Source organism: Chenopodium album, chromosome 20 (genome assembly GCF_948465745.1).
Source record: "Chenopodium album chromosome 20, dcCheAlbu1.1, whole genome shotgun sequence".
In the NCBI taxonomy this organism is placed as follows: domain Eukaryota; kingdom Viridiplantae; phylum Streptophyta; class Magnoliopsida; order Caryophyllales; family Amaranthaceae; genus Chenopodium; species Chenopodium album.
Window position 1 is genome coordinate 33,091,748 of NC_137853.1, and position 18,108 is coordinate 33,109,855.

At 35.5% G+C, this 18,108-nt stretch overlaps 2 protein-coding genes across 2 annotated transcripts; both read right to left on the reverse strand.

Moving 5' to 3' along the window:
- Positions 1–237: 237 nt before the first annotated feature.
- On the reverse strand, positions 238–7,523 carry LOC145598690 (uncharacterized). The gene is made up of 10 exons (XM_081655069.1): positions 7,403–7,523; positions 7,238–7,294; positions 7,080–7,142; positions 6,932–7,000; positions 6,693–6,785; positions 6,501–6,605; positions 6,349–6,426; positions 5,439–5,567; positions 938–1,021; positions 238–831 (listed from the first exon to the last, which is right to left on the reverse strand). The coding sequence occupies exons 1-10, from the start codon at positions 7,508–7,510 to the stop codon at positions 622–624; spliced, it is 996 nt and encodes a 331-aa protein (XP_081511195.1). The 5' UTR covers positions 7,511–7,523; the 3' UTR covers positions 238–621.
- A 2,348-nt stretch (positions 7,524–9,871) lies between these two features.
- LOC145599130 (protein MIS12 homolog) lies at positions 9,872–17,960 on the reverse strand. The gene is made up of 7 exons (XM_081655541.1): positions 17,818–17,960; positions 17,670–17,727; positions 16,811–16,930; positions 11,941–12,036; positions 11,679–11,817; positions 10,301–10,438; positions 9,872–10,216 (listed from the first exon to the last, which is right to left on the reverse strand). The coding sequence occupies exons 1-7, from the start codon at positions 17,937–17,939 to the stop codon at positions 10,152–10,154; spliced, it is 738 nt and encodes a 245-aa protein (XP_081511667.1). The 5' UTR covers positions 17,940–17,960; the 3' UTR covers positions 9,872–10,151.
- Between the last annotated feature and the right edge of the window lie 148 nt (positions 17,961–18,108).

Below are 18,108 nucleotides of genomic sequence, written 5' to 3' on the forward strand. Positions count from 1 at the left end.
AGCTCTTCAGAGATACTGTCGTCCTCGTCACTGTTGTCATACTCATCATGTTCGCTTGCATCATCTTCTTTATCAGCATCATCAGAATTTTCAAGAAAGAGTAATATATAGACCTAATTTATGTTCTGACCCTTCAAATTTTTGCACCTCATTTGATTAGTTAAAATAATCATGAAAAACAATAAACATTATTCTACATAAAGTGTTATGTAAAACTATCATCAAATGGGTTAAAAAGTGAAGCATCCAGTCACCAATAATCAACAAAAATAGACTTACCTTACAATTGAAGCGATGTATAGAGCCAATGAATGAAGCTATATTTTAATCAGTTAAAAACTGCTACAAACAGTGTTAAGCCTTCTAGATATTGTATAGCAAAATTTCCTATTTTCTATCAAAGATGGACATGTTTCTCTATAATCTTAACCTATGCACATTATCTTAGTTTCTCAAAGATCCCATCAAGGCAAGTACCATGATTGTATAGTTCCAATCAGCTCCAATTTGACTTGTGAAGAGTGCTGGTTCAGTAGTGTTGAAGACAACTTTCCGTATGTTGCCAGCCACAAATTCGTAGAAGCCAAAATGGTCAGATTACATTACAGTAGTTGATCAATCTTAAAGCCAGGACTTCCAAGCCTTGTTCATCTTACTTGAAAGATACCTAGTAGCTCTGACAGCACCTACTGTCAAAACACCAGCAACAGCCTGCCGGACGCTGGAAACCATGACTTTGCGTCTTATAATCTTTTCCAGGCAATTTGCTGCCTCGGCTCTGGATTTTATTACAGCTTCATAAGCATCTCGACCTGTGGATATATGAAGAGAAAGCAAATATATGGAAGATGGAGAAAAAAAAAAAAAAAAGGCTCTGTTGCAAATATATGTTAATTGCATGAACCAACAAATAATTAATCATTGGCTTCTGACCAGATTTCCCGAGATTCACGCTCATATTGTATCTCACTGCTTTAGGAAGACGAGAGACAAGGGACTGAACTGCAGGTAAACCACAATCCTGAGATTCAGAACAGCCAATTAAAAACAGAACTATTTAGTATACTTGGCCATCACAAATAAAGCAGAGTGTCCACATGGTTTCTCCCCTTAAAGTCATTGCTAGTATGGGATATCAACCATGAACCATCAAACAACAACAACAACAACAACAGAGTACAGAGATTTTTTTTATTTATTTTATAAAAAAACATTAAGAATTCCTCTATTAACCTTCAAGCACCTCTTCTCCTCCTCCCCAAAGAAGAAAGAAAAAGATCTGATACCACCAGTAGTGCTGAAACACTGTCCTAGACCAGAAAAGTAATAATTTTCCTATATGTTTGAAAAAGATTAGCAAAAGAAAATGCATCAGAAGGGAAAGCAAGCAAATCAGAATGTTTAAGTGAATCCCTTGGAAACATGCACCAGGTCGTTGGCTAAATGACTGATGGACAGTCAATGTCATGCAAAAAATCACAGACTTATTTAAAAGAAGCAACCATAATTTCAACAATGTCAACCCAAATTAGAAGCTCCGAGAGAAAACAAAGACAGGGCCATCTCATGGACTAAGAAGCTTGATGAATATGATGAGGCTTGATATTACTTGCGTACAATTAATCACTGATACAGGATTAATACTTTTAGCTGAAAGCAATTGTTGTCTTTTCACTGATACAGGATTAATACTATTAGCTGAAAACAATTGTTATCTATAGGACTATAACTGTTTTTCTGCTTATCTACTATCCGTCACTTACACTAATCATCTGTGATTTGAATCATTTGATCATGCCAACATTTGGCTACTTTCTCAAATCAATCAATCAATCAATCAAAGCCTTAATCCCATAAGTGGGGTCGGCTACATGAACCCGGCTACTTTCTCAAGCAATAAGAAATCACTGATAAGTAGAATAAGAATGCTACTGACCACTGGCATAAAGCTCGAAATCTTTTATCAGAGTAGCATCAGTTATCATTAGCCTCCAAAGGGTACTGCAAGTTTATCTCTTTCAGAAAGTATGACTGCATAAAAGCAACCCATTTCATAATTTAGAAGAACAACTGACACCTAGACTTGAAGGCTTGCTCCAAAACAAAATAAAATTTGGTACAAATTTGAACATATGCCCTATAAATATTTTCTCAGGAATTGCCATTTCTCAATATGAAGGCTTGTTTTTAAGCAGGTTTTTAAACTAAAAAATAAATTTGGAACAAATTCAAACATATGCCCTATTAATATTTTCTCCCAAAATATATCAACAATGCTACCAAGATTATTACATGCAAAACCTTGGAGACTAACCTGGGTAGAACTGTCAACAGTCAGGTCTGTTTTGAGTTGGGTAAGTTCAGGTTTCAAGACCCTACATTTCCAAACGGCTTTTTATCAGTTTTTAGGGTCAAGTCAATTTTTGTTAGGTCTAAACCTGGGATTGTAAAAGGAAACCCTTCAATACTCAACATCACTTTCACCTAGTGGCCAATGTAGTATCCTATTTTAACATGCATAATGAGATTCCCATGCAGTGACCACATTAATTTGTCCGTAACCTCCCTCCATCCTGCAATGTTTCCCTACTTGTAATCTTGATCTGACTTGTGCTAAAACATTGTGGAATGAAGAGAGTACATCCTTGCATGACAACTAAAATTCTCAGAAAGGTGCAAAATCTTGAACCATGAGCAAAAAACTGCAGTAATATTCCCTTTAGATGAGCAGGTTAAGTTATAAGTGCGTTGAATTCAAAAACAATTGTAACTAATATACTAAAATAACAGAAATCTAATCCTACACATACCGATTTGTATATCAGTAACTATAGTTAATGCTTGCTAGACCTAATTTTTTTATTACCAATACGTCAATAGCCTTGATAGAAAAAGACTAAAATTTCCCATAGGCAGATTAGAAATGGCAGGCAAATTGAAGGAGAAGAATTAGCGTTATCCAGAAACCCTAAAATTTAGTGCACTCAGTAATGTTATTAAAGTTTTGTAAAAAATTATCAGAAAGGTGCTTCTCCTCCTTGTCAGTTACAGATTAAAAATAAATTGACTCACAATTTATTCACTCTAATTGTACAATGAAGCAACCAGAAGGCTAATACAGTCTTCATAAAGGGTTTCAATCATCAGTCCATCAGAAAATTCATTTTCTGGAGTACTAAAAGAAGAAAATAACCGCAGAATGTTGATCTTCAGGTTAACTTAATTGCTGCAATCACATTGAAACACTAGACCCCCTCAGTGAAATGTGAGAACAAAATAGTAATTTATTTGGAAAATAGCAATTGGAGAACCTCCACTATGCTTGCTCAGTAGCTCGTCAATAATACTTTAGGTGTCATAGACAAGTTCTACACCAACAATAAAATTAAAGCCTATTCCCAAAAGGATGGGGTCAGCTGCATGAGCCAAAATCTATTTCTGGTGGTCATCCACGAAGATCCTCTTCTTTCGTTCACTTCTACCTAGTGCTACATGCTATTGCAAACCCACTTTCTTTAAGTTGTTCTCAAATCCCTCTATCCAAGTCATGTTTGGCGGTTTGGCCTCCTGATATGTCTATTTTATATAGTATTTTACCCCAGTCCCGTCATAATTGGTAGTGTTCTTGGCTTTTTAGAGCCACTTTTATTACTAATTTGTGTTTTCTAGTGTTTTTGTAGTTTTGGTTGAGTTTTGTAGGGAATTGCACATTGGGAGCATTTTCCAGGGATTTTATGGAGCAACTACGAGCATTGGAGGAGCACGACCACTTTTCGTAGCCCAAGGCCGGTTAGAGTCATCAAACCGGTGATTAAGGGCTCGACATATGAAATACCGAGGCATTGGACACCGAGTATTCAAGCCCCAAAGAGGAAATCCGGAGTGGGCTAAGAAGTGAAGCCCAAATCGAAGTCCAAGCAAAGTTGGGCCCGATCGGGCAACCATTGGCTCGATCGGGTTGGCCCGATCGGGCGGCTTCCCAGAAGCAGGAGGCGAGGAAAAAGGCGAGCCCGATCGGGCGCGTGTTTCGGAGAGGACGTTTTCGACGATTTACTTAGTTTCTAATTAGGATTTGTTAGGAGCTTTGTATAAGTACGTTTTAGTGTTTTTGGTACAATTTATCTCTTCTCTTAGACTTTCTCTCTCTACTTAGTTTTCTCTCTTATTTTCTCCCTATACAACTTTACACTTTGTTCTTGATTCAACTCATTATTTTCGTTAACTTTGGTAACGATTTCTTCTCTATTATTTTCAGTAATTTAATTTCTTTATTCCATCATGACTTGTTTATTTGCTTTGTTTAGTATAGATTTAATATGTGTGAGTAGTTTTCTTTCTAGGGTTTGTGGGGATCCATAAATAATATGAAGAGTTAATTTATTATTGTTGATGGTCAATGATTGATTAATTTCTTATTGATTGATTTAATGCTCTGCAATTAGATTATGCCTGGTTTAATTGTATGAGTTTAGCAATATTGATTCGAGATTCGAAAGATGAGAATTGATGTTTAGGCTTAGTTTCAATAGGCGAACTAATTTATAAATGGTTAAGTCGAGATTCGAGAGATGAGATTTAATACCGGTAAATTAACTCTGTGATTGTAATACGTAGCAAAAGCCCTTTATGATCTGATTAATTGATGTATTGATGATTGATTGTTATGTTTTACCCCGGAGTATTATTTATTGGTGAACCTATGCCCTAGGTCTTTTATTCATTGATTTCCTCCTACTTTTATTTTTCCCTACTTTTATTCTTCATAGTATAATTCCTTTAAATAACAACAATTTTAGTTACTTAATAATTTAGATTACTCTTAATTAATTAGGAATAAATTGACTTGTTTCCCTCTGGTTCGACCCTTCTTCCCTATCTGCATAATTAGTGGACTTGGGAATGATTTTTGATAAGGTGATACGACTTTCGCCTGTCACCTCCCTTGGGCTTTTGATATCTTCCACCTTTTTTATTGGTGCATCCTCTGGGGTCAATGCCTTACATGCCCAAACCAACATAGATGAGTTTCCTTTTATCTTATCCTCTATATACATATATCCAACTTTCCTACTTTTAGTATAGTTTTGGGTAATTTGGGGATCTATATATCTACATTCCCAATAGCATCCTCACTGCTCTTCACTAGGACACTACTACACCAAGAACTAAAAATTGTTTCCACAAGGTTAGAGGCCACACCAATCTCTTGACATTGCCTCCCCTCTCCCCTCTCTCTGTATCATTAATCAGTTTGTCAAGTTCAGCATTCTGTTACCATAGACGTGACCAAAAGAATTTTCCATATGCTGACCAGAAATCTATACATGTTCATTAAGGTAGCAGCGCACTAATATTGTAATAACAACATTCACATGTTTTCCGTATTACAGATAAAAGGAAGATTGTTTTAGTTGAAAATTTTGGCAGGTTTACTGTACCTGAGTGACATTATTCTGTTGAGCACCAGATGATGAAAACTTTAACAAGTCTTTGGTAGCAAATTCTTCCAAAACTGGCTTATAAATTCCACTGAACAAATCAAACTGTCCTTGCACAATCTTTCTCACCTGCAGCAAATGGAGAGATGAAAACAAAATGTGGATGAGGAAATAAGAATAATTGTTCTGAACTAATAAAAGAGGAACTAATTATAAATTTATAACATGGTACTAGGAGGCACACACTATCAAGAAGTTAAGGCTAATGACAAGGTAAGTATTAACAAAAATACTTAGAGGTAGATATGTATGATTTTAAAAGAAAAGAGTACAACAATAAATCCATGTTGTTTGCCCATGAGCTTTTGCCAACTAATTACACAGAAACCAGGTACCCCGTAGATAAACTGTTTTCAGCCAACAACTGTTCAAATTAATCACATTGAAACTATACCAACAATGTCATTTAATGGTATACAAAATTCCATTAAAATGTAAGAAAAAAGATATTTTACAAATTTCAGACGTTCACAAGAAAATTTTCATTTTAACAAATCTTCAAGAAAGCTCAAATAATTTAGTCTTCCAATAAATACGTAAAGAGTTTATTAATTAATATTTTCAATACAGAATATAAGGGATAAATATAGAACCAGAATTGCTACCAAAGTAACAAAACAAGATTGAACATAAAGAAGTAATTTACTCTATGAAAATATGTAACAAAGATAAACCGCCAAAACAAGATCAGAAAGAATTACGTTTAGATAATATCCAATTTGCTACCAGCTTTAACACACGCATCAAGAACAAATATACTGGAGATTTGTATCACCCAATTAACTGAAACCGTGGAATAAAATTGATGCATAGAGTTATGTTCATGAAAAGAGCAAAGCATTGGGCAAACCTTATGCCTGTCCTCTGCAAAAAGCATGCGCAAATCACCGTTGTAAGAAAGACTGCAGATTTTTGCGTAAAGGTCCTCCTGCATCAATTCAAAATAAGAATACATTCATACACAAGTACTGGGAAGCAGAACCAGATTCCACAATATCATACCTGAGTGAACTTTGAAGGTAGAAGAAGTAAAGCAGCTGAGGTTGCAGCTCTTAAATTAAAAGAGTTTAGATTCTCAACATCCAAGCTATCTACAAGAACATGGACCTGTAAATGAAGAACACTCTTCCATTTCAATTTTATAATGGAGGAAAGTACACACAACATATGAAAACTGCACATTTATAAACATACAGGCTTCTGCAGACGACCACTCAAGTAAAATGTTTCCCAGTTCAGTATGTCTTCAACCAAGTCATGCATTCTGACTACACCATACTTAAATGTCTGCCATTGTTAAAAGAAGACATATGTATGAGTCACTAAGAAACCCGTGCTATATGGAAACACCATTTCTCATGTTCACTTGTTATAAAGCTAACACTCCAAAATTAACTTAGCCATTTACAACAGCTGACCAGTAAGTCCAATACCTTGTTATTCCAAGAAACAAAAGGGTTGAAATGCACCCCTACACCAATTTTGTCTGCCACCCCAGTAACCTGATCAAGCATATTTAGCAATTTTAGTCCACCGTAGAAAGCGAATTTTGTGATAGATGGATAAAGTTAAAGGAAGCACCAGTTTCGCACCACCAAGGTTCGCCATCCATGAGGCATAATGATTCCTATTCATCTTCAAGTTCTTCATCCCAAAAGATGGTAATGATTTCAGAATTTGGCACTCAAGCACAATCATTTACCAGATAATCTACCGAGAAAAGCATGCATTAAGCCTACCTGCAAGTGCCATTCAACAGGATCTCGGACACCAAGAATGTAATCAATCATCCGAGACTAGGCATTAAGACAAGAGGATAAATAAAAGTTAGTCATCATACAATAGCAATGAAACATATCTTTACTTGCAGATATCATTATAATTCAGATAGCATCTAAGCGAACCTGATCATGATTATTTGGATGAAGAGTTGAGCCATAAACACAACAAAACTCCACTGGAGGGAGTATAGTGAGTAAACCACTAAGCTCCTCCCTTTTATTCTCATCCATTGGTTACCTGAAAATACGTATCACTTGTGATATAACAAGTTGCTAATATCAACATAAACACGGAAACACGTAATGTCATACTTCACAATCACAAAGAAGGTCACGAATACTATGCACCAAAGAATTTAAGTGGGAAAGGATTCCTGAACTGTAAAGACTAAACTAAAAACAACGGCTCTTAAGCTAAGTATAGAAAGCCTCCTCATAGTTACGAGTTACGACAGAACAATTATAATGGTAACCTAAGCCATACTATAAAGCTTAAAGTAACAACGATCAACACGTGATTTTGTCATCAACTTTGAAAAGTAGTAGATAAAATTGAGGCTTCGTACGCCTTTGCATTCAAACCAGTTTTTTTTTTTATAAAAAAAAAAAAGACATTGAAATACCATATTGCAAATACTTTCATCTTGTTAGCCATTTGTCCTGCATGCTGTTTCAATCACAATTTCTGTTATAACACCGAATCAATCATAATTGCAAAATGTTCATTTACACTTCGAATTTGGGTAATGAAAATTAAAATTAAACCCACTAAACCATACGAGTATATTCTAATTTTCATAGTTGACAAAAAAGAGTTAATTTCATTCTCAAACATGATTTGAATCATTTCATGCAAAACCCCTAAAGATTAATCATAGATAACAACACCTAAATTAGTTGGCAAAATCAGTCCACAACACCTAAATTAAGTAACTAAAGACAGCAGCAATTGTAATGAGAGAAGTATAAACATGCCTTTAATTAGCAATTGAACTGAAACAAATTCAATAGAAAATAACATTCAAAATTACAAGTGAAGAGCAAGGCAAATTTCGAAATGAGCTAACCTCAAAATTTACACTCTAATTAGCAATGGGTTTGAATTTGGTTGTTAATTTCAGTTTAATGACTCCGGATTGAACAGTAATCAATTGAAGAGAGAAGTGTGACAAAGAAAACAATGGTGCAGTGCTGACATGAGGTGCGCAGTCGGAAGACAGGAGACGGCGGCGGTGATTAGCGTGGGGTTGTTTTTTTTGAATTTATCGGAGATTCGGTGGTGTTAAACACTTGAGTCAAAAAATAAAAATATAGTTTGTAATTAGAAAATTTTATATACATCCGGTATTCAGGGTGCATCATGCATCCGGGTGTAAATAACAGCCTCTTTTTTTTTTGTACCAAACGAGGCCGAGGGGAAGGTCCCAAAGAACAATCAATTTTTTTTAAGTGTTCTATTTTAAATTGACACATTTTCAAAGTGAAGTTTAGACCAATACTATGTAATATTTTTAATAATTCTAATAACAAGTACTAATATGACTACGTTTGATCTTATATGGAGTACTTCGCATAAAATTTTAACATTAGTCAAATTAATGTTAGTGAAAAAATCAAATTGGATTACTTAAATAAAATAGAGGAAATACTAACTTTCCATATATGAATTAACGGTTGCTTAGTTTGTTTACTCTTAAAATTTATATGGGAATGAGCAAATTAATATTGCTACTAGTTCCTTACCGAGCATGCTCGAATGTGTTTGGACAAAACCATATCTTGGAAGGTAAAAGAATATTGCTACTAGTAGAAATTTAACAATAGACTAGAATAGCAGTAATAGCACAAACTATGACCTAAATTAAATAAATCCACCAAATAAATCATATTCCAAATCATAGATAAAACTAACTTAATTAACAATCTAAGACACAAACTGATTAATTAACGCAATAATCCAACATTCCAACCTATAAAATATAAGAAAAGAAAATACTAGTCTAAGAACTTAATTAAGCTAAAAAAACTATGCTAAAAACACAACATGAACAAACGTGATGCTAAACCAAACTAAGTGTGCTTGTTGGAAGAACGATTATAACTATTACGGATTGCGCAGCAACCAACCATATAAATGACAAAGAGAATGATAAAGATTGTGATATTGAAGATCAAGAAATGGCGCCACTCCTCCCTAAGATTGGCTAGTACACCTGCCTTGCAAGACTTGCAATCGTAGCACAACTTGTCCTTGTCGTTGCTCCATGCATTGCAGTCAGAATCCGATGAGGCCGGCCCTGTCTTCGGAGCCTCCCAGTAGGTTGCATTCTTAGGGGTAAACCCACATGATGTTGGGAATTACTACGTAAGGAACTAGCATTAGACCCTGTGTTTTAAGGCCTATTCCAACTTATAAGACCAGAGGACATGGCTTATCAAATAACAGTCACACACATACTATCATAGGCAATATATACGTGCATTGTGCAATGCAAGCTGTGCAATTTAACTACTGCAAAAACTTCCCATGATCAGCTAAAGATGTTTCTAAGATTCCAGAAACAGACTATCAGAACCAAGAAAGCACATCAGTTGCACGAAATTTGTCGCCATCTAAGTTCTCACACTGCAGATTAGGTTATACAAATACAATAACTAAGCTATAATCTCTATTAGAATTTTGGATCTCATCCCTTATCTAGTAATATACACCATAAAGTTTGTGATGTATTAATTTTAACAAGTGTAAACAACTGCTACTACAACTTAATCTTCACATATGTACAGATATTACAAATTTAAAACATCACTTCACCTGGTAATTTCAGAGTAAGAGGGGGGAAAGGGGGCATGGAGAACAACAAAGAATAGCCTACGTCATCGAGTTCATCTTGGTCATGAACTCCTGAAGATCATCCAACCCCAACTTGGAAAGACCTGCAATAGAGATGAATTATCCACTTTGGCAATATAGAACTGAAAAATTGCAATTTCTCATTTATAAAAGTAAAGTAAATGTACCCTTGCTGTATCTGAGTTCGGGAATATCTCCATTTGCATCATTTGCCCTCTCTTTCCTACTGCGCTCAATCTCTTTCATCTCTTTGCTCTTTAGCTGCTCCATTTTGTGGCGGAGTTCAGATGCAACGTTCATCAGATCTGCAGAAAAGTAATTATTCTCTTATATTTCATTCTACTTGGCAAGAGAAAAGAGACATGGAGAAAGAGCAGTGTTCAGTTTCATTGTCTGAGCCTTTTATTGTATAGTATTTATAGACTTTAGACAGACCAGATACAGAGTTTGGACTTCTAATATAACATAAAATGTTATCTGAGCTAGGTTAATAAAGGCGTCATCAAGGAGGTCCCTAAACAAGAATATACAGGAGGATAGTTACCCACAAAAGCAAAACCTCTCCCTAAAAGAAATTGGAGCGTTACTAAAGAACATGGAAAATTTATCAGTCTCAACATGATGACTCCCAAGTTCATTAATGACCTCACGTAGAATCTGAAAACCGACATGACTATTATTTCTGGCCAACTAAAACAATCTTTAAAATACCAGTCTCAATATTCAGCAATATAATACAGCAGTTCGGAGTCAGAAGGCTCGCAAAGTCGCAAGTCACCACTAGAAGACCACTCCCATAACAAAAGCACAACAATTGTAGTCAATTAGAGTATTAAAGCGTCAATAGGTCACAATAAACACTGGAAAATATGATCAAGACAGACCATGTTTTAGCTCGTCTGGAAAAGTGGACATGTTCTAGTTCTTTGTGGGGTCGTAATATACAAATAAAATGTATTCCATACTGATTTTGATAGGACAAACCATCAAAAGTGCTTTGCTTCAAGCATAATGACCGTATCTTTCGTAATAAGACTAATGGATCGGTGCCATGGGATCGAATGGTTTGTTTAAATTCTTTTCCTATATCTAATTTCAGTTGTCCAACATGAATGGCTTTATTTCTTGTACTTTCATAGAAAAAATACCTTTTTCTCTGATACAACTAGTAATTAGTTTCAATATCTTTTTAATTCTAGCTTAAAAAAATGCTCTATCTTGTTTCACCTGTCAACACCCCCCCCCCCCACACCCCGCCCTTTTTTTTCTCTGTTGATGAAACTATTCTATTGCTTTGTAGAGCAAATGCCACCCTTGCCCCTTCTCAACTATCAAGAAATCAACATTTAAGTCCAGCCTAACAAAGTATGACCAATTCGGCAATTTGTAGCCGCCTAACAATTTTTTTGCACATCATCCACCATCTGAACACAGCAGAACAACAACCTCTACATTTCCAGTCAAACAGAAGAAAAGGAGTCCATCTTCAATTTAAGATTATCAATACATGCATAATGACCTGAAAGCTAGACGCTTGGTCATTACCTTGGAACATATCATGTGCAGAACTTTTCTCATACAACTGTAGTGCTTCATTCACAGATGAGATATACTGGTTGCTCATGGTAGATTTTCTTTCTAATTCTCGCAATTCTTGTTTCAACTCAGAGCACTCTTTTCCAGCCTTGGATCACATATTGAAATAAAAGAAACATAAGACTAGGACATCAATGCATACAGAGTAGATATACAAATATCAGGCCATGAAAGGCTTTCCTGTATAACAATTTGTAGAACATTTACTTACCTCTGCAAGCTTATTCCTTAAATTATCAAGTTGTGCTTCTACCTGCTCATCATTAGGATCATCTTGGTCCATTAGATCATCACCAGAAGCTTCATCCTGAAGAGTAATATCAGTAAACATTCTAGAAGAAGACAATCACATCAAAAGCAGTAGAAATAAATTGGACTAAACACTTCCAAGATCTGCCTCAACACGGTAGCTAACTTGCTAGAATCAACCACACTATTTGATAGCATCCATAAATAATTGATCAATATCATTGTTCAACTATGATTCTGAGAAAGTAGTGTGCAAAGATACAAAAAATTTAGTAGCACACGTCATATTATATAAAACACACTCTTCACTGAATGGTATAGGCATCATCCTACAAAGCTTTATTGCAAAAATGGTAAGCTATTGGCTGAAGCAGTGCTTTAACTACATCTCCAATTGATTGGCAATATTGCATCTAGGCATCAAAATACGTGAATTAATGGCATTATGCAATTATTTTCATTGTAGAGATGATCACAAAATAATAGCATAGTGCCTAAACACCCATTCCAACAAGAAGTCATAAATTGAACTCCACTGTAATGTCACTCCTAGTGGACAACACTACAACAGTAAAAAAAAAAAAAAAAAGAATTGTGTCCAATTTTGACCATTTAACGTTTTAATGCTCCAACTGCAAACTCACCCTGAGCTTAATAGGTAGCCTCTGGTTCATACTCATAGTAGTCAAGTCGATAGCTTTAGTCATTTTATGACTAATGCGGACTTACTGCCTATATCCATAGTGAAAGATGAAAAGAAGTTAGCAACTTCAGACGTTAAGGGCCTGGATGCGCTCAGGTCTTGGGTTCTCAATATAAGCCATCAGATGACATCAGATGCCCAATACACAATTAGTAAAACACCCACAATACTGGAAAGGGTAACCATCATTCAGTATAAGAGACAGCTGTCAACAAAGCTAAGACAGTAGTTCACTGAGGTCCCAGTCCTTCGGAAAATGGAAACCCTCTTTTTCTATGGTATAAAATACACCAGCAACTTACAATGAAGTGCAGCTTAAAATGGGTAAGCAACCACCAGAAATCTTTTAACATTTATTCATAACAAAGTTCCCAAGTGTCATCATATTTCTCAAAAACAGAAGCATCCACAAAATCCCCAAGAAAAATGTGAAGCTCAAGCAGTCAAGCCCAAAAGTAGAGCTAGGAAAATCACCTGATCCCAAAGAAAATCATCTTGTTGAGGCCACTGACAATTATTGTAAGCATTATGGCATTATGCAAGAACTGTGAATTCTCCTTATTTCAACCAAAAACCATTAACATGCCCTAAATCCTGCTGCTAACCATCAAGAAGAAGAAAATAATAGAACATCAAGACCATTTACCAATACATTTTTCTTAACCTTTGGTATTTTGTTAGTATAATCACAATTCACTATTGTTTTCTACTAAAAGCTTGAGCCTGTATACAGTACTAATGTGCTTGAAGCCTTGAACCCTACATTGTCAAGGATAGATTGTTGTTCCCATCGGTAACCTTTCCTAGTATGTCACAACTGATTCCTATCGAGGTCAATCTAAAGCCATCTGTGAAGGTTAGTTCATAACAAAGCTTTGGATAAAATACTAGCTATAACAAGTCCAAAATCTCATCCAATTTCTCTTTTAAGCCAAATGATGAATCTTATTTTAAGTAGTACTTCCTCGATTCTTAATAATAAACCACATCTTATGTTGGATTGTGGATTGTCCGAACCAAATAGTCCTTAATATAGTTTGAAAATCTTAAAGCTTGTCTATATCACGCTTACAATGTGTTTGGATTGAAAGATTTGGAGAGAAGATAAGGGAACAGGAGGGAGGGATTTCTGGTTGTTTGGTTGGTTCTTTATGAGGGTGAGGGAAAAGTAGGGGAGGGGAATAGAAGGATATTGTTTCCTTAAGTATTTAAGAAATTAGTATCTCAAAAATTGAGAAGATTCAGAAAATGGTAACAATCCAGAACATATGTAATATGTTCTCCGACTTCCCCCTCCCCTCTTTCCCTTGCTTCTCTGTCCCACTCTCATTAATCTCTCGCACCTCCTTCCCCCTACTTCTTTGTCCACCACTCTTTACTTTCTCTCTCCTACCCTCATTTTCTTCGCTTCTTTTTTATCTATTCTTTGTAATTGGTTGCACCAAGTTCGAGTATTGTTATAAGATTCCCCTCCTCATCTCTCCTCTTCTCCATTATTCAAACAATGGAATTAAATTTCTTCCTCTTCACTCCCTTTCCTTTCTTTATTTTCTATCCAAACACCCTGCTAATATTAAAATTGATAACGTAAACGGAAAGATTTGTGGAATAAAGAAGAATAATCATAATATCACCCAATTTCTTGGATATGAACTTCAATCAAATATGGCCTGTCATTGGATAATTCACACTTCCGTACCCTAAACCTAGAAGAGCCTATATTAAAAAATCCCGATGCATAAGATAAGAGTCATAGGAAGTTGCTTAAGACTAATACGTGAGCTAAGAAAACTAGGTGAATGATCAAAAGGAGAGAAATTAAGACAAGTAACCACACCCCCAAAATATCCAGCCATGCGGCCATGCCTCATCCCTCAAATATCCTTCAAATTTGAATAAATTATGTTGTTTACTTGTTCATGACATGAAATAAAAAGTCATCCAAACAGCTAAACTACATAACAGAAACTAAAGGGTAGCACTGGAGCACTTTTAACAAAGTACAATCAAACAGCAAAATTTTGCTATAGTGCTTACTCAAAACTCAAGGGGGTTGGACAGAATACACACGCTCCTCTCTGTTTAACTCTGTCATATACATAAAGTAGGGTAAAACAATAAGGCATTAGTAGAAAAGATTCCTAATAAAACAAAGGATATGTTGGTCAGACTACCGGCACATCTACCATGACTTCAATTTTAGACAAATCAACCAGATGGACCCTGTATGAGAATGACCATAATACAAAGAGTAGTCCCATTATCTACCCAAATTCTAATAAAATTCATTAGTGTTATAAGGATTCCTCCTAGTTTATCAAAAAGCAACTACCCTTATTTTGCTTGAATTTTATTTCTTCATATTTGCATTATTATCTGAATTCCATCATGTTTCATTGTACTGACTATTACTGCTGTATGACAGAAGCAACTACCCACATCACTAGCAATATTGCTGCTGTACGACATAATTATTTCCTTTTAACAGCTTTTGACCTTACCCTGCTACTGACTATCGAGCACCCTCCAACAAATGTATAGGATTTCCTTGTGTTTTATGTGCGCCTTGCCGTCTTATTGAAGAGAGGTGCAAAATCTGGAAACTAATGTACGATTTGGTGTGCCTCATCAAAAAAAGCCTCGCTTGAACCAAAAAAAGGCACATACCCCAGGTTGCCTTGCACCTCAGACAAGCCTTTTTATACACTACCTCCAACTATACTGCCTTTGATAAAGTTAATAATAAATAAGAAGTGTATAAGCACAATTGTGTCCCGCTGGTAGACAGGATTTATTACATCCTGCAATCAAAATAAACTTCTCTATAGTCTTCACTACTACCAAAACAATTAAAGAGAGCCTACATTTCTCAACCTCGGCGCTTTTAGAGAAAAAGTATGATTCAACTTCCTAATATGATCTAAACTTCCTAGACAATAAGCAGCAACCAATACGCAATGGCTCTTAAAACCAAATTTATTCACATGAGTAAGCCCTTGTTATTCCTAAATCTTTACTTCAACTTCTGTCCAATTTGTGCACTTTTAGAACGCCAAGGAAAAAAGTAAATGCATTTAGATCTGCACAACTCTATACTTAGTATATTTACAAAAATTGTGCAAGGGGGCATATAGGATGTGACAAAAGGCTAACCTAATAGAGCAAAAACATAGAGACCTTAGTGTTTGGGATAATGGTTTGTGCCTCTCAGAATGCTAACAGGAGGATAAGGCAATTGCTTCTAGGGTGATGCTTTGGAGTTTTGACTTTTTGAGACTAAAGATCTCACACTACTAAATTAGCACCACGTGCCAAGATGCACCTAAAGAATTTCAGTCACAACACAAAGTTCATCCGTTGGTCTAGATGTGTCTCTATACTCTAAAAATCATCTAAGATGATACAGACCCTTATATTCAAACGCTAAGGCAATGTGAGAAAAAACACTATCGTCACATTATGTGCATACTTCAGACTAGATAAGAGCCTACAATGACTTTACATTGGTAACAATATTAGAAACACAGTCTCTTATGCCCTTATCCTAGACAATTATGCAAATGATTTATTTTATGAGAGGAAGATATATTACAAGAAATAAGAAAAGGTGACATTATTAGTGGTACAAAGGGTGTAAGTGGTACCGTTATAATCAAAACTTGCTCAGTTTGCAATTTCATTAACACTTCTTGTTTGTTCTGTTTTGATTTTTGAAATACGTTTTTTTTTTTTTTTTTTTTTTGGGGGGGGGGGGGGTGTGTGTGTGTCTGTGTAAGTGGTGTCTTTTTTATCTCTTTCCTCATCACATGGGCAAATATTCTTGTATCTCTTCTTCACTCTATGTAGTATGGGCTTACTTAAAAACCATTTCATTTCACAATTTAAAGGTTATTGGCAAGTGAAGGCGAGTAGATAACACGATTTTCAAATGCATTGGTTCTCCAAAGAACGATGGTTTGATAATTATTCATGTCACACAAGAAAGATAGTAATTGGCAATATTAAATATAAATTAACCCACAACAAATACATACTTTTAGCATCAAACACGAAAAAGAGGTAAGAATCCATAAAACCGTATAGTAAAACTAAAAACATCAATAAAAAGAATTCTGAGTAAGAAACCTACCCCAGAAGGTAATGAAAACCCAGTAGGAACAGTAAAACAATGGCGAAGGCAGTATTGCTCCCACATAACAAGCCTCTTGTCCAAAGATGCTTGAATTGTATTTTGAATATAATCAATACCCTGTGATTTCAAAGAAATAAAAATAAACAAAATTGCAACCCACGACTAAAGAATGTATGAAAAATACACATGAAATACACGAGAAGCAAAGAGTCAGCAAAGAAACCCTTCAAGACAACTTTTGTGTCCATCTACCATGGTCTCAGCAATCAGTATGAGAGGCAAAATTGAGCAAATACGACATTAAGAATGGATGGTAACTCATCTCATTTCCTAAATTACCCTAGAAATTATTTTGTAGTCCACAAAGTTAACCAAGAGAAGTTTAATTTCAGCATTCTAGTGAACATCCCGGAAATGCATTCAGAATTATTTCCAAATGATGAGATAAGTTCCATTCCATATTTATACCATCATACCTCAGTACCCAAAACGTCCCACCGTATTTAAAACGACACAACAAGAAGGTAATCAGTTCAGATAATCGAACCCGATTCAGCCATTGTTCATTACAACCCAATTCACATCTAATTGCTCAATCTTCACCCAATCAATCCATCCACATCATCGAAACTCGAATTGTTTACCCCTAACCCAAACCTAAATTCTCCCACCACAAAAATAAAAATAAAATTCCCCATATACAATTACAAATTACTTGCACAACTAACTCCCAAACAAACTATATTTTCCAGAATACTGAATTATAGTAAAAATTGGCATAAATTTATGCAAATATGTATAAAATTTCAGAAAAATACGACAAAAATAGTGGGAAAACATTGCAAATTGGGAGTACCTTTTGAAGATCTTCAGCTCTGTCAGTGCCATCAGTCTTCAATAATTTCGATGCTTCCCTGAAAAAAAAAAAAAAAACGAGTTAAAAAGCGAGAAAATTTAGAAAAACTGCGTCGAAATTAGGGTTAGGAGGAGAGAGAAAGAGGTACGAATGAAAGTGGTGAAAAGCGCCATCAACTAATTCATCGACAACATTTAGGGATTCGTTGATGAAGAGCTGAGGTTTAAGATTGAATGACTCGAAAATCGCCTCGCTTTCGCTACCTTCCATTGATACTACCTGTATTTGAGTCAGTGTTCTACTTTGCATATTCATGTTTTTCCCGCCAATGTCACTACTAGAGGTGACAATTTGAGCGTTGGATTGGCTTCGGTGAGATTGGGTGGAGTCAATTTTTTATGTTGAATCTCGGTGAGATCGGGTCGAATCAATTTTTTTT

Excerpts from the sequence above, each read along its gene's own strand:
- LOC145598690 (XM_081655069.1), bottom strand. The coding sequence starts at position 7,510 with ATGGATGAGAATAAAAGGGAGGAGCTTAGTGGTTTACTCACTATACTC. Across the intron at positions 6,786-6,931 it reads TTGTTTCTTGGAATAACAAG|ACATTTAAGTATGGTGTAGT; the intron begins GTATTGGACTTA and ends TAACAATGGCAG. Across the intron at positions 6,606-6,692 it reads GTGGTCGTCTGCAGAAGCCT|GTCCATGTTCTTGTAGATAG; the intron begins GTATGTTTATAA and ends CTTCATTTACAG.
- LOC145599130 (XM_081655541.1), bottom strand. The coding sequence starts at position 17,939 with ATGGAAGGTAGCGAAAGCGAGGCGATTTTCGAGTCATTCAATCTTAAA. Across the intron at positions 17,728-17,817 it reads GCTTTTCACCACTTTCATTC|GGAAGCATCGAAATTATTGA; the intron begins GTACCTCTTTCT and ends TTTTTTTTTCAG. Across the intron at positions 12,037-16,810 it reads GGTTTTCATTACCTTCTGGG|GATGAAGCTTCTGGTGATGA; the intron begins GTAGGTTTCTTA and ends ATTACTCTTCAG.